At 47.1% G+C, this 25,121-nt stretch overlaps 1 protein-coding gene and 1 long non-coding RNA gene across 5 annotated transcripts in view; both read right to left on the minus strand.

Annotated features, from left to right (window-relative positions):
* Positions 1-25,121, minus strand: part of KCNN3 (potassium calcium-activated channel subfamily N member 3) — a 169,764-nt gene that overhangs the window by 19,628 nt on the left and 125,015 nt on the right. For 3 of the 4 annotated variants that reach the window (XM_070467430.1, XM_070467429.1, XM_070467432.1), the window contains exons 4-6: positions 12,627-12,768; positions 5,989-6,108; positions 5,048-5,158 (exon numbers count right to left, since the gene is read on the minus strand). In XM_070467430.1, the coding sequence (XP_070323531.1) occupies positions 5,048-5,158; positions 5,989-6,108; positions 12,627-12,768 (373 nt within the window). The remainder of the gene's footprint in view (positions 1-5,047; positions 5,159-5,988; positions 6,109-12,626; positions 12,769-25,121) is intronic. The other variant, XM_070467431.1, reaches the window with a different exon arrangement.
* LOC139035139 (uncharacterized) overlaps positions 16,654-25,121 on the minus strand; it is a 33,570-nt gene continuing 25,102 nt past the window's right edge. Inside the window, exon 3 of the long non-coding RNA XR_011487672.1 lies at positions 16,654-16,981. This is a non-coding gene — a long non-coding RNA (uncharacterized lncRNA). The remainder of the gene's footprint in view (positions 16,982-25,121) is intronic.

Genomic DNA, 25,121 nt, shown 5'->3' on the forward strand with positions numbered 1-25,121 from the left:
GCCTGCCTCCCCATGCTTTCAGCAGCCACGGAGTCCTGGGAGAGTAATTCCAGGAGCCCTACTGGTGGGTCCCCCAGAGAAGAAATACTAGCATGCCCACAATGCTGCCAGCACTCCATCCCAGGGTGAGGGTGTTTGCTCCTGGAGGATGGAGAAGGGGGGAAAGGAGGAAGGGAGGAGGGCAGATCAGGCCTGGCAAGAAGGTGTGACTTGGACAACTTCAAGAATTTCTAGAGGTTGAATGTAGATGAATAAACCTGAAGGGATGGTAATATCACAGTCTGAGAGCCCTCAGGTCAGGCCTGTCTTCAGACGCTCCACTGAAATTGTCTGTCATGCCTGGACATCCCCTCTTCTCCATCTGCCACCCTGATTCTCCAGCCCACAACCACACTAGCTGCTGGCTTCCTGCGGCCGCCATCTCTCTCCTTTCCCTCCTTACACTGTCCTCCTTCCTCATTCCTTTTTCAGGCTCCTCTGCCTGCCTCGCTCAGAAGCTCTCACTGAACACTAAGAAGTGGGGCTCCTGTGGCTGGCAGGACACTGGGGCTGGGAGCAGGCAGGGCTGTGCTTCCACGTTGGAAGCTGGCGTCTGGTCTTTCCCCAGAGCAACATGGTCCTGAATCTGTGGACTCAGGAGGCTAGTTCCACCATAATGCTATTAATGTGATGCTCAGCTTGTTTGGAGGTAAACTGGCTTTTTCTTCCAGCAGACCTGGGACCCTCACCACTATTCTGAATTCCAAGGAGCTAACTATTCTGGGAAACCCACTGGGTTATGGCTGGAGAGCTGCCTACCAGCCTGAGAACAAACGGCAGCCCTGGCTGGGACCCAACTCATTGCATATGGCTGGGGGGCCCCCTCGCCTATCTCTGGGCCTGTGAGGCTCATCCCTAAGAACCTTCCAGCTCAGAAACTCAATGTTCCTATGACTATTGTTAAAGAAAACCTGTACCCAATCTGTCTGGGACAGAACTTTAGTGGGTGATATAATTTATAATTCCCTTCTGGGGACAATTAGCGTTCCTGATAACTGCTCAATTGATTATCTGACAAATTCTTAAAAGATTAAGACCTGTTCTGGGAATCTACTTGTGGGTCCCACCAGCTGTCAGCCAGTAATCTAGTGTCCTTTAGCCAAATTTTCTGTACCCAGTATAACAATGACTACTATTGTTTCTTCCAATGAAAGACCCCTTCTATGAGTAAACCTTTGAATTAGCCTGCTGGAAAAAAAAACATTTTTTTCCTCAGCAGGATTGTGATAAAACTTTGACATATGCTTGTAATTAAAGGAAAGTTTTTTTTAGCACTGATCGGTAGGTTCTGGGGGGCTAAGAAAGGTTTTTGAGCAGGTTGGTGGCATGTGCAGAGCTAAGTCTCAGCATCTAAGAAGAGTCACAAGGATAAAGTACAGGATGACTTGGGCAAGGGAGGTCCAGGTGAGATGAGAAGGTAGCAAGCAACTGAAATGGCACAAGATTGAGATGGTGGCTTGAAGTATGGTGGGCAGAGGACCTGGAGACGCTGGTTTGGCCAGGTGGAATCAGACTCCGAAGCTGTTTGGAGCCCTGTGAGTACCAGGGCAGAGAGGAGTCAGAGATGCTGCTAAATTTTCAGACCTGGAGACTGGAAGAATGATGATGTCATTAACAGGGATGTCAGGAAAAACACTCATTTTAGGAAGATACAGGTTTGGTTTTTGTCTTACCCATTGATTGCAGGGGGAAATGGACTTGGATGAAGTATTTGAGGCAGGAACCCTTCAAGGGAAGAATGAAGAGATAACAGTCCTTAGCCAGTGGCAGCACACCGTGGAGGTATCTGCAGATTTGATGTGGAGAGTGGGCGTGGCCAGCAGAACATCTCCTGGTACCTCTTAAGCCAAGTGTGTAATGGGCAGCTACCTTGCTCTTTAGAAAGGAGAGGTGCTCTTTGAGGACAGGCAGTAAGTATGAGGGCAGGGACTATCTCCTATTCATCTCGGTGTCCCCAGAACACAGGGTGTGGTATCCAGCTGCAATGGATGTGTTTCATTGCATAAAAGAGAGACACAGGGATGTGTAGTGTTGCATGGGAGAAAAGATGAGGATCTAGTATCTTTTTTATAGTCTCTCTGTGTGTAATTTACATATATATTATCTAGTAGCCCAGAGGTTAGCAGTAAATTGTAATTCGAGATTAACAATGGCAGTAACACTGCCAAGTCCATGTGGGAAGATCTGACTGCATTAAATACAGAAATGATGTTGCCGCCAGGGTCGACAAGTTATACAAGGGAGAGAAGAAAAGTCACGTGACTCAGAAAACCAGAAACTTGGTTTGGACCCTGTGCTATCAGACCACCACCCTACCTGCCCCCACCTCCCTGGGAAATAAATGAATAAAAATAGTGTGACTCTAATGGTAAAGGCTGGGCTGAAGACTTTATTACCAATAAAGACTAGAACAATTTGAATACTTTAATGATTAATAGGTTAGAATTCCTCTTTTTTGTTTTTTGCTTAGATGTTTGAAGAATTAAGGCTGTGTGTACTTGTGAGAGACGGCTTTTATCTGTTAAATCTGCTAATTGTCCACTCCTGGGAGGTTTGCAATTATGCCCCAATGAGCTCCTCCCACGATCAGATCTTTCTCTGGGAATTCACTGAGATCTTATGAGTAGACTAAGCTTAGCATCTGTTTGACCCATAAGCCACTCCGTCTGGACACAGAGGGCCATTTGGAGAAGATGGAGGATGGATGAGGCATCACCAGGGGAAGGAAGGTGGCTTCTCTGAGACCAGGTGAAGGGGAACTGAAGCCGGAGCAGGCCAAGCTCACAGCCAGTGTCCTTTCAATCAAGGTTATGTAAAAGAACCTTTCCAGTCCTGCCAGTTTTGAGAATCCTCTCTGTGTGAGAACCATCCCTTTCGTGTTGGATGTTTCTCTGGGAAAGAGATATTAGACATTAAAGGAACATTTCAACAGATTTAAGTGTTCTCAGACAAGTGAGATGTTATTCGATTAAAAAGGTGCCTTGTACTCATAGATGGGCAACAAATATTTGTTGATTTGGTTTTCAGTCCTACTTTTCAAAAAGTAGATTTGAGAAGGATTTTAGAGAATATATTTGAAAGAAAGACTGAAATTAGCCACCACAACCTCATCTTCTACAATCATAGTGCAGAAAAATTGTTTATTTTCTTGTCATAGGAGGGAGCTGGCTTTCTTCAACTTTATTTTCCTCTAGTGTCTGATTCAAAGGGTGAAAAATGAAGAGGACAAAGGAATAATGTGAAATACAAAGTATATCCTTGGTTTCAAAAGCAAATAGAATAAACAGAGAGGCTGTTAATGTCTGTGCTCTAAGAAACAGCTTCTGAGAAGGTTTTGGGGCCAAATACCCTTGTCCTTGACTCTTGCACTACATTGTTCCAGGAGAATAAAGGGAAATATATTTGTGGCTCAGACGGTAAAGAATTGGCCTGCAATGCAGAAGACCTGGGTTCAATCCCTGGCTTGGGAAGATCCCCTGGAGAAGAAAATAGCTACCCAGTCCAGTATGCTTGCCTGGAGAATTCCATGGACAGAGGAGTCTCACAGGCTATAGTCCCTGGGGTAGCAAAGAGTCAGACACCACTGAGTGATTATTTTTTTCCCCAATAACTTTGATAATTTGCTCAATTCCTAGCATGACTTCTACATGCATAGTAGGGGCTGAAGGAAAGCAGCTGGGCTGTAGGGCCTTGGATGGAACCCGGCTGGCCTACCATGGGTATAGCCCTCCATGCTGCCATCTTGATGCTACGGACTGAGCTTTCTTTTGTACCACAGACAGCTCAGTGCCATAATGCGCCATATATAACCATCTGTATGTCAACCACAGAAGAATATCTGCCTGTACGTTTTCTTCTTAACATCTTTAAAAAGGCTTGTTAAAGAACCCAATGCATGTAATCAAAGACCAAACAATCAAACACCATAAAGAATTCTGCTGAGAAACTGGAGAGGCCTTGGCAACTTCCCCCTCCCCCACTGCCTCCCTCCTGAGCGCACCCCCCCTCTGTCACTCTCCCTCTCTTTTTTCCCTCCCTTCCTGCCTTTGTCTCTATTTCGAACACATTTTTACTGTGCCACAACATTCATCACTGAATATTTTCTCCAGCTTTCAAAAACCCCAATCAAAATCTGGCTGCTCATGGGTCTCCCAGCCGCATTTTAATCCTAAATGAGAAAGACTTGCTAGGGTGGCCAAGACCCCAGCACAGGTTTTTGCTCCTCTCTCACTTTGGAAAGAGGAGAGTTTTTGCAGGAAATCATATTCCTGACCTTCGCTCAGCCTGCAGCTCTAAAGAATTTTCCATAAAAGCTGTTATTAAATAAACAGCTCCTGCCTTGCTCATTTGGCCTGCTCTTATCCTGGAAGGCTTGCTTCTGTCTCTTCTAAAGGGGCCTTTTCTTTTCTGACAATCCAGTGGGATGTCAGATTTTTAGCAGCTAAATGATCTCCCCCATTCCTGCTTAATCAGTTTTTAATCCTCCTTACCCACTTCCCTAAGGACACAAGGGAGAAACACTATTTGGAAACCCCAAAAGGGGAAAATTAGATGATGATATTTTGATGAACATTATTTAGGAGTGATTGTTTGTAATGATTTTTTTTTAGGGGTTGAATTTAGATACATTTCCAATATCATTTTAAAGACTTTCTACTGCCCTTGCTAATGAGAATCATGAAAATATTTAAGCAGAAACCAAAACATCTCATGCTGGGTGATTTACTTGGTACCATTAGGCAAGGGAGTAGGTTACATCATTGTAGGCTATAGATTTAATTATCAGGGAAATTATTTGGTTGCCTGAACCATGCACAGTGATTTAAGAAAAGACAGGAGCCTGCAGCGTTGAGGCATTGTGGCCATTCTGCACCAGCTGTTTGCATGTGTCTGGGGCTCCCTCAACCCTCCACTGAAAGGTGCAGCCCTGACCTGTTGTGGCTACTTTCTGACTAGCTCCTAGGTGGGTCTTAGGTCCCCCTTTAAGACATGGACAGTGGTGTTTTACCCGTTTGGTGAGCTGAGTGTCCATCATGAAGTTGTGAACGTGCTTCTCCGCTTTGGTGAGTTCCAGCTTCCGGGCCACCACGGCCACCACCAGGGCAGTGCAGCCAGCACCCTGTGGGGGGCAAGAGGACCGGGGAGAGAACACATCATTAATGAAGCAGGGCTCACGCATAAGACTCCACATGCCCCGGGCCCACTGAGGGGTTCTGGGAGTGGGGTGGAGACCTGAGCTCTGGCTAGTCAAGGCTAAGTCCCCAAACCCAGCAGGACCCTGATCCCCACAGCCACGAAGGTGTTGACCTCTGGGACACGAGCCTTCCTAGAGCTGGCCACTTCCTCATGGAGCAGGGTACTCGATGGGGCTGAGGCTTGGGGTCATATAAAATACTGAACAATCACTCGGTCACCTGCCAAGCTAAGCAGGGAAGACAGAAAATCCAGCACACATGCGCCCTCTTCCTCACCCATACCCCAGCCCCACCACCAGTCTAGAGCAGGGTGGGCTGGGGAGGGCAGGAGGAAAGACAGCCAGCCATGCAGTCTGGATGGATCATCTGCTGGGTGGAGGACAGTTTTCCTGAAAAGAATCTAATGAAGAGGCAAAGCATCTCCCCTCCCCCAAGACTGCTTTCCAGGGCAATCCCAGTTGGATAGAGTCTATGTGCTCAATGACTGCGCTTGCTCCTCGGTTGGGTCTTTTCACAGGAGTTCTAGCCTATGACTCAGCACAAGATATCAGTTCCTTCTTACTTTCACCAGGAGGCTCCAAAATTCACCATCTTGCAGAGATTTTAAAGATACCTGCCTCAACCCGGGATTTTAAAGGAATGTGCAGAAGGTGCTCAGTATTTTCCAGAGCAGTGTTCCTACTCTGCTCTGGAAGGTCTATTCCAGGGGAGCCCAGGGAGGGTGAATAAAAGAGGCAGGTTCCTGAAGACTCACTTTCTCTCTCCTAACCCTCTGGGCACATGCTTGACTGTCCGAGAAATGAGCAGAAAGGGGCTGGCTCATCCCAATATTCTTCTGAAGGGCCTTGAAGTCCTCTTCATTGTGCGTCTTGACCTGGGGGACAGGGTGGGGGGTGCTGGGGATGGCAAGAGAGAACTGCTCCTGCCCTGCTTCTCCTGCAGGCAGCAGTGATAGCCTACTCTGGCCTGGTTCCTGGAAGACAGCACATGCCTCTTGGGGACCACTGCCTTTCTCCTGCACGTGGGGCCCTGCACTGCCCTGACCTCTACTCAAGGAAAGATGATGAGCTCAGGAAAGTCAGCAGTCTGACGCTCTAGGTGCCAAACGGTAATTATAGGTGCCACAGAGCTCAGTTTAGCAATTGAAGTCCCAGGATTCAAGGAATCCATCAAGAACCTTTAGGACTCATGCAGTCTAACAGAATGTGTAGGAAGTCACAAAGACTGCTTTCAAAGGTACTATCATCTGTATCAGAGTTGGGCAGCATGCATGTGACAGATCAGTCCCCTACTCTCTCCCTCATAATCGCTTTCTTTCCTTTGCCACAGATTGGCAAAGGCTAGCCGGTGTGAGGTTTTGGCAAAGTTGAAGTTGGCAATGCTTTTCCCTAGCTTTTTTAGAAGGGTTCTCATGAAAACAATCTCCTGTTTCTTGGTACATTTGGTCAGTGACCCATTTCTAGCACAACAAACTGAAAAGAACGGAGTCTGTGCGAACCTTCCTTTTTCTGACCTCATTTTCCTTTCTTGTTCAGGGACAGCCCTGTTTTCTTGGCATCAGTGACTTGCAGGAGACTCTGTGCCCAGTTTTCAAAGGATAGGTATGGGCAGTTGGACAGCCTGGTCTGTAGGTGTCATCAATTGAGCCAGGCTTCTAAAAGCAAAAAATAGCTTAAAAAGCTCTTCTAGCGGGAAGATGTGTGATCCATTTCCCCTCAACCAGACCAAGTATATAATCCCCCTCTTTTGTATGGAGTTCCAAAAGTACTTTGGGCTAAATGCCCAAAAAGAGGGATATATCATAGTGTTAAAAACAGAACATCAGATGTAGAGGGTTCTCCCCTGACTCCAGGCTCCCTCATCTCCCTGGGTTCAGGGAAACTCTACTTAAATCATCCCTGAGAGCTGGGGGAAGAATTAGCCTGAAGGAGTCTCCTTGCTTGTCATGCCACTTGGGGAATTTCATTAAAGCAATCAACCATCCACAATCCCAAAGTTTCAGGTGCTAGATGGATTGCTCCATGGATCCTGCCATGGCTCATAACCGAGCCAGCTGAATGCAGAGGGGTTCTAAAGAGAAGCTGCTGCTGCTAAGTCGCTTCAGTGGTGTCCGACTCTGTGTGACCCCATAGACGGCAGCCCACCAGGCTCCGCCGTCCCTGGGATTCTCCAGGCAAGAACACTGGAGTGGGCAAAGAGAAGCTAGAGTGTTCTAATTAAGGAACCACCTGTCTTATATGATTAAGACACATTTCTGCATGGAGGCAGGAGGTTGGACTAGATGACATTTCTCAGTTTCCTTCAACTTAAAGAGGTCAAGACTTCCTTGTGGATATTTCCCAGAAGGATGCTTTATTCTTAACCCCTAATTCAACTCGAATAGATAGCAGTAGATACTTTCAACTTCACTTTTCTTTTAGAAAAATCAATTATCTGGATGGATTAGGGAAGTAGCCAGTGATGAAACCTAATCTGGTTATTCCCATCAAGAGGCAACCTTGCAAAGATGGGGTCAGACACCAGCAACCTTCAGAAAGTGGTGTGCCAGGTGCTGGAATCCAGACTGGTCCTCTCCTGTGTGTGAGAGAGAGAAAGGAAGAGAGGGAGGGAGGAAGGGAGAGAGAGAAGGAAGAAGGAAGGAAGGAAGGGAAGATGTAGAGAGAGAGAGTTGGGGCAGAGACTGAGATAGGCAACAAGTTGTGCTGCCTCCTCAATAGCATGGGACAGAGAGCAGAAGAGGAAAGGAAGAAGTGAAAATAGGAAAGAAAATAGATAGGAGTAGGGAAGAGGGATGGGCTCATGGGAATTGGGTGGAAGACAAGAAGAACAAGGAGCCTAAGACTTGGGTCAGAAGTTAATGGTCAACTTTGGCTCTTTAGAGGAAATGAAGGAAATAAAGACAGCAGGATCCCCTCCCACCTCCTGCTGCCTTTACTTTTAAGTGGTATAATGATTACTTCAGGCTTCCCTGATAGCTCACTCTAGTATTCTTGGGTTTCCCTTGAGGCTCAGCTGGTAAAGAATCCACCTGCTATGCAGGAGACCTGGGTTCGATCTGTGGGTTGGGAAGATCCCTTGGAGAAGGGAAAGGCTACCCACTCCAGTATTCTGGCCTGGAGAATTCCATGGACTGTATAGTCCATGGGGTCGCAAAGAGTCAGACACGACTGAGCGGCGACTTTCACTTTCATGTCACTTCACTTTCAATGATTACTTCTGCTTTTTTGGGGGACAAGAGGCCTTTTTACTTAGGTGAGTTTATCAGCCCGATAGGGCCATGTTAACAGTTTAAGAAGGCTCATGTGATGTGGCAGGGATGTGGGTTGATTTTATGAGACAATTGCCAAGGTCTTGGCTGATTTGGGCATGTGAGCACTCCTGCTGTCCTAGCTGTCCTCACGTGGAATCTCAGAAATGGCTGGTGGGCAGAGGGGGAAATCTGAGGCGAGGACAGAGTGGGACCAAAGAGGGTAAGCAGCTGCTGGTGTGACTTCCACTGGATCAGACTGTGGAGCAAATCCATGACTCAGATTTTTGCCTTCAGATGTGCCAAGTCCTGAATCCTGGTCAACACCAACTGGATTCCCTGGATCTTCTCTATCCAACACTATTTCCATGGGAGAGTGGTGGGAGGGGATAGGGTCCTCTAATGAGGTCGTACTTTCCAAGGTACATAGTGAGCAGGAGCGCGGGAGTGAACAGAGAAAGGAGTGGCTGGCCTGGGGTCAACACGCCTAACTCATCCATAGATTTGGACCCAAACCAGAGACCCAGTCTCCTTCACACTGGTCCTCCTACTTCTTGTTTCCAAGAAACATTTTCCAGCTGGAAAACCTTAGACTCTCGAAAAATAAGTATCCCAAGGGGAAGAGTATGAGGTGTTCTTAACTCAAGAAGCATAAAATAAAACAAAACATAAATGAAAGTGACAAATGGAGGAGGGAAGCCTGGAGGATTTACAGTTGGATTCTGTTTCTGCAACAGATTCCATGTAACAACTAAAATAACATCAATTGGTTTGAAACCAAGGTGTTTCAGGGAGAAGCTCATCTTCTAAAACTGACATTAAGCAGATGTCTTGCTGAGCCCTCCTCTTTACCTCCTCCCCAAATGACTCAATTTGTGCCACCTTTTACTTCATCATCCCTTTCCTTTTGCAGTTCAAAGAAGCCTCTTGCATGAAATCTTAGGGGAAAAGCTCAGTGTCCCCAGCACGTATCCTGGAATCTTTTGTCTATCTGTCCCTAACTCCTAAAGGGTCCACAGAGTGGGGCCAGCTCTGTCGTTCAGTGGCTCTGTGGTTCAGTCGTGTCTGATGCTTTGCAACCCCATGAACTGCAGCATGCCAGGTTTCCGGGTCCTTCGCCATCACTCAGAGATTGCTCAAACTCGTATCCGTTGAGTCGATGATGCCATCCAATCACCTCATCCTCTGTCGTCCCCTTCTCCTCTTGCCTTCAATCTTTCCCTGCATCAGGGTCTTTCCTGATGAGTCCAGCTTTAGAAAATATATATTGAAATGGGATACCTACCAATCAGTCTTGGGGTCCCAAAAGTCTTCCAGATGCCTGTAGAACCAGAAAGCCTTCTGAGGCCCATTCTGGATACTAAATATTGTCAGCTTTCTCTCTGCCTTATAACTGTCATCATAAAATTCTTTATGGAAAGATGCTGGACTTTGATATATCTGCTTTAGTGGGTGAAATCTCTCAAACACACCAGGCCTGTGCCAACAATGTCAAGTTGTTCAGACAATTATATACCCTGCTTAATGGTTGATAATTACACCGTTACTGGGATTGCCAAGAGAAAACAATGATTAAGACTATTTACAGCCTGCACACACAAATTCTTCCTTTCCCTTCCCACTAGGCCTTGCCTTGGCCTGCGTGGTGTCCATGGTAACCAAACAGGAAGCCCTACCTTTCGTAAAGGCACTTGCAATAATAATCAGGAGAGGTACAAAGTGTTGGGAGACTGGGGGATGGGAGGAAGGGATTCTCAGCCATGTGAAACCCTGGAAAGGAGTGACTCAGCTAGAAAAGTACCATTTGTAAGAAAAAAAAAAATGCCACCAGGTTTCCCCACTGTGGTTGACCCCAGAGGGAGGCAGCTGATTTTAATTTGGGTAAAAACACAAGTGGAGGGAAGCTCCCTGTCCCTGTGTATAGATAGGTATCTATGCAGCAGGGTTGATGCAGAAAGAGAAGATGAAAGGCAGGTGCTGTATTTTTAATACAGGGGGTGCATATGAGTTCCTCCTCACTCATTTATTCTCTCCACTTTGATCACACCTTTCTCCTCAAGGAACAAACACTTTCTTCCAAGCAGCTGCTGAAGCCCCTGGAGCAAAAGTGGGTGTGAAGACCACACCCCAGGAAAAGGCAGGAAGGGACCAGGGTCTGGCTGGCCCACTGCCCAGCTATGCTGGAGCAGAAGCCCAGAGATGCGGGAGTTAGGAAGCCAGGGAAATGATGGCTCCCAGGCTCTGGCTTCTTGGCCGGGGCATAGCGCCATGCTGAGAGGGAGAATGGTTGGTATTTAAAAATAACGGCGGCTCCCAGCAGGGCCGTTCACCTATCAGCAGCTGGGCTCTGTGCAGGCCAGCCCGAGAGCTGGTTCTGAGGCACATAGCTGGCGCCCCAGGAGCGGCTCTGAGACAGGAAAGCTTTGGTCTTCGGGCGGCATTTCATTCTTTTCTGGGAGGAAGACTCATTCCCTGGTTTCCTGGTGACAGCTGGAGCTGTGCCAGGCAGACTCCTACCAACCAACGAGAGGTATTTGTTCTGAGCCCTTACACTTACCCATGGTTTATCCCAAGCTCGGCGCTAAGCCGCCTGTCATTAACTCCTGCCCAGGACCCACTAATAAGTGCCTGCCTTGGGTTTCAGTCAGAAAAGGAGAGGACGGCGTCCAGTCCTGACGCGGCAACGCCGGAGCCCTCCTGCCCCGTGGCCCAGGCCTCTGACCCCACAGCCTCCGCTGCTCTGAGCAACTGGCTGCTGTCAGTCCCAGGAGGCCTCCAGGCTAGTGAGCAGCTAAACCCCTGCCCACTGAGGGATGGAGTCATTTCCCTTCCAGAAGGAGGGTCTTTTGTTTCCTCCTGGAGAAATGGGGGTGATGGCTGAAATTTGAGGGAGCCCTGGAAGGATTTTGATGACAGGGGTGCAGAGAGGACTCCTCGGGGTGGGCTGCCGTGACCCACCAGTGAGACCTAGGAATAAGCCTCAGGCCTCCTGTCCCCACCCCACCCTCATCCCCACCAACACCTCCCCACCCCGTTCCAACACACAGCCTCAGATTCCTGCATCTTCTCCGACCCTGAGTTTCCTCTTCTGAAAAGAGGACCCTACGTGTTTACCCTGTGCTCTGGGAAGGAGGTCAAAGGGCCCGGTTGTCTGTCCTGGTCAGAAAGCCAGGAGAGCAGCGAGAAGCCCTCATCCCAACCGGCCGGTGAAGGAGCAGTGGGGGTAGGGACGCTGAGCACTTGCCAGCCCTGAAGGCGGGTGCAGCTCCCTGTTGCTGACAGAGCGTGGTAACATAAAGCACTGCAGTCTATCCCCATCACCAGCCAGGGAGGAGGGCGGAGCAGGCCTCCCATCTGCACTTTGTACTGGAGAATGCTGAGGTCCAGCAGGCTAAGTGCCCTGCCTGGGTCCACACTGAGGTCCAACGATGGGCATTCAGACTCCATGCTGTGCGGCCATGTGAGGGGCAGGAGTGTGTGTCAGGCTGGGGATGGCAGGGCGATGGGGCAGAAAAATACACCTTGGGAGGAGGCAGCACAGCTGCTGGGCACCTGGGGAGGGATGGGGATGCTGTCACAGGCTAGCCGGGTGCCAGCACTGGGAAGGAAGCGGCACTCGGAGCCCAGCGCCTCAACAGTTAGACACAGAGGCCAAGAGTTGGCCCAGGGCCATGTCATCAAACCGGAACTGAACCAGTGGCCAACCCAGGCTAGGACCTAGGTCTCTCATGGTCGGCTCGGAGCACTTGCCGCCGTGAGTTCTAGCTATACTCTATCAGACGTGGTGCCAAGGTCTGTGGGGCCCACGGGACAGGAAAAAGGACAATTAACTGCAGGCGCTGATGGGAGTGGAGGGTAACACTCGTGGCCAGCTTCACCCAGCCCATTTCTAGGGGTCTGTGAGGAGACCGTTAACTGTTCAGGAACCAGGACCTCTTCCCATCTCAGACAAGGAAATGAAAAAGCGAAAAGCCGTACAGATGTCACATCTGTCTTTCTACGTGCACAGACACACATGCTGGCCCGTTAACTAGCAGCTGGCCCCGCGCCCAGACAAGGAAGGCCCCCTGCGCCTGCCATAAAGGGATCGCTCCTAGCGGCGTTCTGCGGGTGGGGAAGGGTAATGGGCGGCAGCAGGTACTCACCATGATGCCCGTGAGCAGACAGACACCTTTCCCACAGTACGTGTGGGGCACCATGTCCCCATAACCAATGGAAAGGAATGTGATAGAGATGAGCCACATGGCGCCCAGAAAGTTACTAGTTACATCCTGCTGGTCATGGTACCTGCCGGGGGAGCGGGGGGAAGACAGGAGTTAGTCAGTGCAGCTGCCATTCCGGGGTTCTGGGGACATCTGGACAAAGAAGGACATTTTGCTGAGGCAGAGAGAGCAGTGATAGCAGCACCCAGATCTCTCCAGGAGATGGAAGCTGCTGAGGCTCTGCCCACCCAGGTCCTGCCTGCAGCTCTCTGTCCATCCCCCCTCCCAACCCCCCACCACGAGCTTGGTCCTGGCGGTAAAATGTTTTGTCATGATTTGCACCATATTGCAGACGTCCTTTTTGGTAAAATAGCTTTGGATGAAATCATGCAGTAATAAAATTTAGATTTTCCCTTCCAAGCTGACAGTCTAAATGTATGTGGATGTGATTAATCTGAAATCACAAGCTCCTGAACAGGGAAAATGTCAAAAAAATCACCAAATGCATTTAGCAATTTCCCGTAAGAAGGTTGATGGAGCCCAAAGACTGGCACCTCCCTGGTGTTTGGAGGGAGGCTGCGGCAGCTGGGGTTCTCTCGGACCTGTTTCCAGGGAAGTTTCCAGAGTCTCCTCGGAGGCATGGCCTCCTCTTCTGAGCTGGATGGAGGCTCGTGGCTGTCCTGCCCTGGGAAGAACTAGCTGGAAACATATCCCCACCATTCCCTCTGCCCGATACCCATTCCACCCGATCCCTCACCTCCCTCCCTTCATCCCCAAACACCAAGGCCCACTGTGCGCCAGGCTCTGTGTCGAGTACTGAAACAGAAAGATGAACAGGATATAGGCTCTGCCCTTAGGCTTCTCAGCCCAGGGGAAGGGCCCATTTTAAGCATGTAGACATTTGAGGAAGAGTAAGGACGAGGCACCTGGAGGGCGAGAGGGAAAGGCCAATGACCTTGACCCCAATGTAGGAGGGTTGGTCAGAGGCTGGCGCTTTCCAGGCAGACCGGGGGAAGGGTGTTCTGGGCAGAGGGAATAGTACATTTACGAAAAGCTAGGGCCCAACGTGAGTGTAGCAGGTAGGCCTGGCGGCACCTGTGGTGGCAGGGCAGACGAATGAAGGTGGGTGTTTTTCTCAATATGTTCTCTAACAGAATAAGCCTGAATGACACAGACATCACTCATGGATAAACTCTTACCATCAGCCTCTTGGAGGCCACTGGATGGGAAAAGTGGGATATGGCCAGGAGACCAAACCATCCTGGTTGGATAGAGCCGAAAGTCATTTAGGAGCCTTAACCCACAGAACTGAGTTACCAACAAGGCTTACATGACAAGCTTGGGACGGGGCTGAGGAGACCCTCAGAGAGTATTCGCTGCCACTGTCAGCACTCTCCATGTCCCCCACATGGCCTGGTGCCCAGTGGGCAACTGGCAAATGTTCTTCTTTCCCTTACCCCCACCCCAAGTCAGGTGTGCTGGAAAGGCTGCAGATACAGATGCATCTGGAGATGAGCCTAAAAGCCGGGAGAAGCCTGACAGTGAGAGAGGAGGTGGAGGGCATGTGAGTGGTGAAAGCCAAGGGCACAGTAATATGGACTTCATTTATTGACTCATGGGGCTTCCCAGGTGGCACTAGTGGTAAAGAACCCGCCTCCCAATGCAGGAGACGTAGGAGACGCAACTCTGATCCCTGGGTCGGGAAGATCCTCTGGAGGAGGGCATGGCAACCCACTTTGGTATCCTTGCCTGGAAAATTCTATGGACAGAGGAGCCTGGCAGGCTATAGTCCATGAGGTTGCAGAGTTGGTTGAAGCTACTTAGCACATTTATTGACTCACACTGTATTAGTGGGAGCCACACAGTACAACCTACCCTGTGGCTAGTATTTTGTATACAAACACTCTAATTCTCACAACATCTTGTAATGTATTTTTACAGGTAAGCAACTGGAAGCATAGAGACATTGAGTGACTTGCCCCAAAACACACAGGACGTAACCAAAGTAAAGCCCGTGCTCTTTTCACTCTTCCCTCAGCACCGGAGAGGTGGAAACGACTGCTATGTGCGTGGGGAATGACAAGGAAGTTTTGGCAACACGAGGACACCGGGGCCCCAGTAGCAGGTGATGAGGTGACCGTGGAGACAAAGGGTCTGATTTGGGAAGGCCTTGAATTCCAGGGTAAGAGGCTTGGATTTGGTCTTAGAGGCCTTGGAAATGATTCCAGGCCCTTGAGCAGCCGGATGACGAGATGACATGGCCCACTGGGATGAGTGGTCTGTGGGTGGTGAACAGGACGTTTAAAAAGATGCAGCCCTGGGGTGGACTAGCCAGGTGGGGAGCAAATGGCAAAGCCAGGATGGAGGTGCAAGCGGCAGCCTTCATTGCACACCTGAGCCTGGCCCGAGCAGACCCCGGTGAGCACATTATTAGGGGGCTGTTCAGCCCCAACTTGAGGCCTCTATCAGCAGTCAGAGGAGGGTGATTTTAGCCTTTCACAGCTGTGCGCATGAGAGCATGCCCAGAACTCCAGGGGGATCCCTGAAGAGCAGACACCGCCTCCCCAAAGCTCAGCTGAGAAGATGCTTCCCCTCCCGTCCCCCACCTGCTCTGCAGGCTCCCCAGTGACACTCTGCTGCTACCCTAAGGGCGCCCTGGATGCCTCCTCCTCCCAGCGGGCCTCATCTCCCCAGGGCTGGGCCTGTGTCTGCTCACCTGGCTATACGGGCGTAGCATAGGCTGAGGTGTCCAAATCTGATCCCCAAGATGGAGTGTGGCCTGCCCCAGGCTCCAGCCCCATCCCACGTCTGGCGTGGCCTTGGACGGGCAGCCACTCTCTCCCTCCCATTCCCCGGAGCCCTGGGGCTCTGCCAGGCCCTCGGGCTGATGTAGTCCCCTCCACTCACAGCCTGCTGCTCTTTGGCTGGGAAGAACGGTGGCGACCCTGGCTGTCAGGGCCTGTGCTGAGGTGTTGGTGGGGACTCCTTCCTTCCAGGGATGCACTTTGGAGGCTGTGAGGTGGCAAGACTCAGTGACAGATTGAACTTAGGGGCATAGAAGGGTGAAGACTTAAAGATGGCTCCATGCCACAAGCCAGCAATGTGCAAACATGTGCAGAGTCAGAGTCTTCCGTTCATCAGACATTTCCTGGAAGGGGTCAGGTCTGAGGATGGTGACATCAAGGCCGTGCGTAGAAGGGAGGTGAGCCGGTGGTCTTGAGATTAGCTCGCCTGGCTTCAAGCCCCAGCTCTACCTTAAAGTAGCTCAATGGCTGTGGGCAAATGACTTAACCTCTCTGTGACCTAGTTTCTTTATCTGCTGATGGGAGGATTAAGGAAAACAACCCTCCAGCAATATTAGCACAATGCCCAGCTCAGAGTAAGTGCACACTAAATGTCAGCAATTACTGTTATTGCTAAGAATGGTTATCAGTCTGAAAAAAAATGTACAGAAAAATACAGTGGCAGGGATTTACAAGTGCAGTGGATGGAGGATCCCAGTAAGGGAGAAGTAGATGAAGGGAGGGATGAAGATGTCTTGGTATTTGGGCTGGAGAACTATCTGATGCAGGGATGAAAGAAATCTGTCAGTTCCAGGACAAAGAAGGGATATGGGACGCTTGGTATCTGAGAATGATTCTAGCAGCTACATGCAAGGCTGATTAAAGAAGGCAGGCCCCGGACAGGGAGTTTGCAGGTGCCCAGGGAGAGGCAACGGAGAAACTTGAAAGCCAAACCATGGGGTCTGGACTTAATTTGCCGCCTGTCCTTTGTGGACTTAATTGGCTGATTGATTTATGGGCTGTGCATGTGGGTTTCCAAAGGACTCCTTTCTTTGCTTAAACTAGTGTTCCCAAACCGCTCGGCTGCCCTCAGGACCGTGGCCCATCCCATTCATATGTGGGTGGACTCCGAGGTAAAGAGATTAGACCTCAAAGTGGAATTAAATAACAGCAAACAGTCATCTGTCTCTCTTTTTAAAGTTGAGGTTTGATTTCCTGCTTTATTTTTCTCTAAATTCTCTTTATGTTCTTGTGGGTTTCTTTTTCATTCACCATTTAAAATCCTCTGGTGTTAACTATGCGTGCTGAGAAGAGGAAAGGGAGATCTTGAGGATGTTATCCATTCATTGTTTGTCCAACTTTGAAGATCTCGCTCCTGACAGGGGCTTTAGAAGATATGAACCGGACATGCATCCTACTTTCCTGTGGCTTGGAGCATTGTCATGGAGATAAAACACACAGGCAAGTCACCAAGCAGGAAGCGATGAGTGAGAGAGCCGGGCTGCTGATTCAGGACTGTGGGAGTAGAGAGGAGGGAGAAATTGTTTCCAAATCTATTCACAATTTTAGAGTGGTTTACACTTGTCACAAATTCACTATTTTTTGCGATAGAGAATTTTTTTGAGAAAAGAGTCCCAAGTTTTTCCTTAAGGGCTAAAGAGGAAAGGCTGTGGGCATGTTTTTAGGGTTAGTATAGTTAGTAATTTATCATTAGAGTGTGGACTATGGTTTTTTCATTTTTAATATTTTGAAATAAATGATAGATATGGAAGATTGTATGACTGGGTAAAGATGGTAGATGCTATTTTTGCTTCCTCCTCATATCCCTGGGGGCTTCCCTCAGCTGGTAAAGAATCCACCTGCAATGCAGAAGATCTCAGTTCGATTCCTGGGTTGGGAAGGTCCCCTGGAGGAGGGATAGGCTACCCACTCCAGTATTTGGGGGCTTCCCCTGTGGCTCAGATGGTAAAGAATCTGCCTGCAATGCGGGAGACCTGGTTTCGGTCCCTGGGTTGGGAAGAGCCCCTGGAGGAGGGCATGGCAACCCACTCCGGTATTCTTGCCTGGAGAATCCCATGGACAGAGGAGCCTGGTGGGCTATGGTCCACGAGGTCACAAAGGGTCAGACACAACTGAGTGACGAAGCACAACACAGCTTATCCCTATAAGTGGACAACCAGGAATCCCCAGATATCTGAGGAAAGTCTCATATATTAAACACACAGACCAAATTAGTCAATTAAACAAATAAAGAAAAAGGACTCTGGATCACAGACAATTAACAGAGAAGAACTCTTGAAATAAATCCTGTGATTAATATCTTAAGAGAGATAAATGAGATATTGAACCCATGAGACAAGGATGGCGTATAGCAAAAATGTCCTCCTACAGGGCTGGAAGATAAATAGAGGGAGTCTCCCAAAAGGCAGAAAAAGAGAAAGAGAGGAAAATAGGAGAAAATTAGTGAATTAGTCTACCAATTCAAACACTAAGTTTCAGAAACAGAGAACTGGCAAAAAAAAAAAAAAAAGGAGGAGGTGAAAGAAGGAAAAGAGGGCAAGAAGTAATCATTGAAGATATCATTAAAAGATTTCCCAGAGCTGAAGGACACATGTTTCTAGATCAAGGGCCCACTGTTCCCAGCATAGTGGATGGAAATAGACTCACAGCAAGACACATTATGTGAAATTTCAGAGCACCAGGGGGAAAAGGAAAGATGCTATGGAGCTTCCAGAGAAAGAGAGGTCAAACACAAGAATCAGATGTCAGAGTGACTTTGGACTTTTTCACAGAAACACTGGAAGCTAGAAGGCCATGGAATAAAGGTTTCAAAATTCTGAAGGAAAATGATCTCCAAACCAGCCAAGGCTTTCAAAGATTTGCGTCCTCAGCCCCCTTTCTTCTGAAGCCACAGGAGGGCAAGCATCACCCAAACAGAGTAAACCCAGGAGGCAGCCCTGAGATGGAGAAAACTGGGGATTCACAGAGGAAACAGGCCCAGGCGGACGGTACCTGGAGGTCCTTGGGTGACAGTCACGCACCAGGCATGAAGAACAACCTGTCCAGACAGGAACAGGTCAGACGACTCTGGGAGGTATTTCTCCAAGAAGACAAAATTGATAGAAAAGCTGCAGGGCCCGAACATGCTGAGAAGAAATGTAAACAACCGCCAGAGTCACAAGTAAAATTAGTGATAAATACACAGCAAACTAAGCAAATGAACAAACATGATAATTAACCAGGAAAAACAAAAAAGTTCTGCAGGAAAGGAAAAGTTGTCCTTTACTACAAGGCTTAGCTCTGAATAGAGTCAAATTAGCGTTGGCTGAGTAATGTAAATACTGATTACTGATCTAACCAACATAGTGATAAAATGATGAAAGGAGGGTGGGGGGGGTGGGATACAGGAAGAGCTGGAGAGGAGGAAAGGGAGCTAAATCCTTATCTTCCACTGTGGGAAGGGGACAGATGATGATGAAACTGGAGCACCAAAAAAAAAAAAAAAAAAAAAAAACAGCAATATGAGCATGTCATAAAGAAACATGGAGGTAAATTTTACAATTAATTAGCAAAAGGAGGTAAATGTAGCTACTCTTGGAGAAGCATAAATGTGAAAAACTGGTGGAGGATAGCAAATACCACAGAACAACTGAGTCTAAGTGTATGCAGCTGTAACTTCCATAATATCAAAATAAAACTAAACCTAAGGAAAAAAAACGTAAATATACATAACATAAAATTGTTACGAAGCCTAAAAATAAAATAAGCATCCTTGAACTCACTGTCCTGTTGCTCCTACTTTTGTGTTCTTACCACCTTCAGCCTCCCAAATCTCCCCAGAGATCACCAACATCCTGAATTTCATGTTTATCATGTTCTTGCTTTTCTTCACAGTGGTTTTCCTTTAAATTTTTTTTTTTATTTTTAAATTTAATTGAAGTGTAGTAGATTTACAATGTTGTGTTCATTTCAAATGCACAGCAAAGTGATTCAGTCATATATATCATGAATATATATATATATATATATATATATATATTCATAATATGTATGTTCTTTTTCAGTTACTTTTCCCTTATAGGTTATTATAAAATATTTAGTATAGTTCCCTGTGCTATACAGTAGATCCTTGTTTGTTATCTATTTTATATATAGAAGTGTGTATATGTTAATCCCAAACTCCTCACAGTGCTTCTACTCAGGTATGTATACCTACCTAAACAATATATAATTTAGTTTCGCTTATCTCTGAATTTCATAAAGTGAAATCATACTGTAAGAGTCTATAGGCAACCTCTAAAATGACCCCCAGTATTCCTTCTCCTGGGGTATTCACACACTTTTGTAATCCCCTCCTTTTAAGTGTGGACTGGACCTAGTAACTTGTTTCTAAGGAATAGAACATGGCAGAATATGGCTGTCACGTCTAAGGTTTGGTTATAAGACTGTGGCTTCTGTCTGGGAGATCTCTACCTTGATCTCTTTTGAATACTCTCCATTGGGAGAAGCCACACATGTGGTGGGGGACCTCAGCCTGCCCACAACCACATGATTGAGCTTGGAAACAGAAACCCCTTTAGTCAAGCCTTGAGGTGAGACCACAGGCGTGAACCACAATCTCACGAGAGACCTTGAGCCGGAGGTACCCGTTTAAGACGTCCCTGAATTCCTGACACATAGCAACTATGAGACCGCAAATGTTTGCTGTGTTAAGCTGGCAAGTTATGGGGCAATTTGTTTCACAGTTGTGGATAACAAATGGGGCTTCCAGGTGGCACTAATGATAAAAGATGCACCTGCCAATGCAGGAGACGGAAGAGACGCAAGTTCAGTCCCTGGGTCAGGAAGATCCCTAGAGGAGGGCATGGTAACCCACTCCAGTGTTCTTGCCTACAGAATCCCAAGGACAGAGGAGCCTGGTAGGCAAGCATCCATAGAGTCGGAAAGAGTCAGACCTGACTGAAGCAATTTCATGCACGCAGATAACTAACACAATGAACTTTTCTCTGAATTGCTTTTTCCCCACTCAACATATATGTTGATATTTGTGACTATAATGTTTTCTCACTACTGTACGGCGTTTCATCATATTACTACACCATCACTTATTAATTCACCTATCGATGGCCACATGGGTGGTTCCTAGGTTTTTCCTCTAATGGGCAATACCGCTATAAACATTCTTAATCACAGCTCCTGGTTGTTTAAGAGTTTCTCTGGGACACTTAAGAGTGGATTTACTGGTTTGTACATATTTAATGTCATTTGAAAACGTCAGGTTATTTTCCAAAACACAGTAAAAATTAGGCTTCTACCAGTAGTGGATACGTGTTCCTGTAACTCCATATCTTTATCAACACATCATCATCTGACTTTAATTTTTGCCAAACTAATGGGTAAACTGGTATTGCATCATGCTTTTACTTTACATTTTCCTGATGAAATCTGAGTGTCAATTTATAAGTTTATTGGTCACTCATATTTTCTCTTCTGTAAAGTACTATTCATGACTTTTGTTCATTTTTCTATTGGTTTATTTTTGTCTTTTTTTCTAATTCATTATGAGTTCTTCATGTACTCTATATAAAAACTTTGTCAGTTTATATATTGCAAATATGTTCTCCCAGTTTGTGCCAGGTCTTTTTACTTTCTTTATAGTATTTTTTTTCTTTATAGTATTTTGATGAACAGAAGTTTTAAATTTTACTGTAGCTGAATTTATCATCATTTTAATTTATAATTAGTGACTTGTATAATTTGTTAAAGAAATCCTTTCCTATATGCAGTTTTAAGACTTTCTTTTAAATGTTTCTAAATGTTGCCTTTCATGTATGTCTTCAGTTCACCTAGAATTGATTTTATGTATGCTGTGAGATAGGGATACAACTTCATTCTTTTTTATATGCTGCTGCTGCTGCTAAGTCACTTCAGTCATGTCCGACTATCCCAAATCCACTTAATGAGCAGTTCATCCTTTCTCCACTGAGAATGCTACCTCTGTCATATAGATTATTTGTGAAAGTGAAGCTATTTCTGGGTTCTCTAATCTGTTCCATTGGCCTTTTTGTCCAACCCTGGAGTTACCTCTTCGTAGCCTTTTCTAGGTACCTTCTCAGAGCCTAACACATACAAGGTGCTTAGTAAATATTTGTGGAATGAATATGGCCCACTTCTTGCTTTTCCTGTCCCCTTGTGAGAGTTAAGTTGCTTTAGTAATTCAGTGACGCACGTTAAAGTGACTTCAGCTGTTCTCTCTGACAGAAAAACTTTTGTGAAAGTGGCTGCCAAATTCCCTGGGCTTGGAGTTGGTTCTCACTCTTCTTAAGAACTCAGCTTCTTGACAGTAGCTGTGAGCTAGCTCTTTTCACATGGATCTTAGCGATTTGATGGCTCTAGTTGCTTATCCTGGATCTGGTTTGTTTGTTGGAAATTTTCAGGAATCAAATCAAATCTCAAAGACAAGATTCTTTGTCTTCCTCTTCTAGTATTCCCCATCTTTGTACAGTTAGATCCTAGCCCCAAGCAGTAGACCCTCTGCTTATTCAGTTCTCCAGTGAAAAACCTAACATGTACCTGACTCAACCCTTTGGTGGCCTTGGATCCTGTTGGCACTTCCCTCCTCAGAACAGTCCTCTTGGCATCTTTAACGACTTTTCTCCTGCTTTCCTCCTGTTCTGACCATCTTTCTTGGCTTCTTATCCTGGCCTCCTCTTCAATGTTGCTGTGCTCGCAGCTCGCCTCATACCTTTCCTGCTTCTGTATTGCCTGCTATGTCTTCACTGAGCCCTTGTAAGTGACCTTTAAAGAAGCAGCTCAAAACCCATCCCAAGTCAATGTGGGCTCTTGTCTCTAACCCCATACCACTCAGCTTCTGCACTCGCCATGTGCTGCCCACACACTGTCTCGGGTCGGAGACCACTGGTGTGGACCACTGTTAGGTGTCACGGTGAATCAACTATGTTTGAGTCTGGGTTTTACTTTGTAGTATCTGCATGACCTTGTCCTCAGTTTTCCTATCTACAAAAGGGGATAAAAGACACTTGCTCCCTGGAAGAATAGCTATGACAAACCTAGACAGTGTATTAAAAAGGAGAGAGATCACTTTGCCAACAAAGATCCACATAGTCAAAGCTATGGTGTTTTCAGCAGTCATGTATGGATGTGAGAGTTGGACCATAAAGAAGGCTGAAAGTGAAAGTGAAAAGTCGCTCAGTTGTATCCAACCCTTTGTGACCCCACGGTCTATACAGTCCATGAAATTCTCCAGGCCAGAATGATGGAGTAGGTAGCCTTTCCCTTCTCCAGGGGATCTTCTCAACCCAGGGATCAAACTCAAATCTCCCGCATTGCAGGTGGATTCTTTACCAGCTGACCCACAAGGGAAGCCCAAGAATACTGGAGTGGGTAGTCTATCCCTTCTCCAGTGGATTTTCCCAACCCAGGGATCAAACCGGGGTCTCCTGCATTGCAGGCGGATTCTTTAACAATTAACAGATTCTGAGCTATCTGGGAGGCTGAGCACAGAAGAACTGACGCTTTCAGACTGTGGCATTGGAGAAGACTCTTGAGAGTTCCTTGGACAGGAAGGAGGTCAAACCAGTCCATCCTAAAGGAAATCAACCCTGAATATTCATTGGAGGGACTGATGCTGAAGCTGAAGCTCCAGTACTTTGGCCACCTGATGCAAAGAGCTGATTCATTGAAAAAGACCCTGATGCTGGTAAAGACTGAGGGCAAGAGGAGAAGGGGGCGACAGAAGATGAGATGGTTGGATGGCATCACTGACTCAATGGAAATGAGTCTGAGCAAACTCAGGGAGATAGTGATGCTCAGAAAGCCTGGCATGCTGTAATTCATGGGGTGGCAAAGAGTCAGACATGACTTAGCAACTGAACAACAATAACAATACTTGTACCAACTGGCACAGAGTTACCTTTAGGATTAAGTGAGCTGATATTTCTAAATCATTAAAACAGTGCCTGGCACACAGCCGCACTAAACAATGTTGGCTACTGTTGCGCCTTCTTGTGTGCACGAGTCTGGCTTTGCCTTAGCGAAAGAATGCAGGATCTGGAGCTGAGGACTACCTTTCATGGCCTAATGGCTTTGTGACCTTGAACAAATTACTATCTCAAAATCTGTTTCTTCTTTAGGGAATCGGGGTGTAAGAACGTCTGCCCTGACTATCTCACAAGATTGTGGCAAGGAGTGAATGTAGAAGGGCTTTGTCCACTGGAACATATGATACACATAAAGGGATGTGACTGCTTCTTGGAGAGCCTCCCACCTGGAGCATCTCCCACCTGGAGTTTTGTCCTAGTGACAAGGGCAGCCACAAGGGGACATGGAGAAGAGGCAGCAGACACTGCCCCATAGGAAAATAGTCATTCATTCCTCCCAGGTTCTCCTTTCACTCATCCTCGTCCCACTGCTGTGGGTTGACCACAGCCCTTCTGCATGGTATCAATCCCTTATCACTATCAAATCCTATCTGCCTCATCTTCAATATATGTCCAGAATATGATCAGCCCCCGCCACCGTTGCTGCCACCATCTGGTCCAGGCCTACCTTCTCACCTGGACCACTGCAGTAGTCACCTAACTGATTTCCCTGCTTCTGCCTATATAACCCCCACTCACCACCTACTAACAGCAACTAGAGTGGTGCTTGCAAAACAGTATGACAGACAATGTCACCTGTATCCCTCAGACCAACAGCCAAAGTCTGCATGTGTCTCAAGAACCCTCCCCCACAGCACTGGGACCTCTCTGACCCCATATCCTAGGGACTGCCCCCTCACCCATTCTGTTCCGGCCATCTGCTGTCTGCACAGCTCCTTCTGTAGCCCAGCTTTACTCCATCTCAGAGTTTGGATCCCTGCCATTCCTTGTATCTGGAAGGCTCTCACCTCAATTAATTGCAGGCTTTTGCTCAAAGTCAACTTCTCAGAAGGTGCTCCCTGCCTAATCTATTATAACTACTGCTGCCCCAACCCCACCACACCCCACCTTCCTCTCCTGTGTCACTTTTCTCCAAGTGAATATCACCCCCTGACATAATACATGTTTGGCTTATTTTTGTGTGAATCGACTGTCAATACCTGTTAGAATACCAGCTTGCAAGGGCATTTGATTCCAGCCTTGGGGAGAAAACTGCCATTTTTAAGCATATTATGAGCCTTTGTTTAGGAGGACTTGAGAAATGCTTGAGGTACATGAAAGAGTTTCACTGAAATTCAAAGTCAGCTGCACAGTAAATGGCTTATTATGGTGACTTCAGGGTTACTCCATTATTCTAGCTACAGGTGAATTCACATCAAGACCAAAAAAAAAAGTTTTTTCTTTTCTTAAAAACAATTTCCCTTCTAAACATCTTATAATATGAAATAAATGGCCCTGGAGGCCCAGGGCTAACCATCAGCCTCCTGGACCACGTGTTTGACGACATAAGCATCCATGAAGTCACTCCCTCATCTGTCTCATGTCTATAGTCAATGCCCTATTTTTTAGTTGGCTTTGAATTTAGGAAAGTAAGGATGTTTCCCTCCACCAGGTAATTCAAGGCGACAGCCCTGAATCTTTCCAAGGCAAATCTAAATCCAGTCTTTTATTTCCAGCCCCAAGAACTCACAGCATGGGTGCAAAGCCACTGGTTA

This window comes from Odocoileus virginianus, chromosome 5, assembly GCF_023699985.2.
Source record: "Odocoileus virginianus isolate 20LAN1187 ecotype Illinois chromosome 5, Ovbor_1.2, whole genome shotgun sequence".
NCBI lineage: Eukaryota > Metazoa > Chordata > Mammalia > Artiodactyla > Cervidae > Odocoileus > Odocoileus virginianus.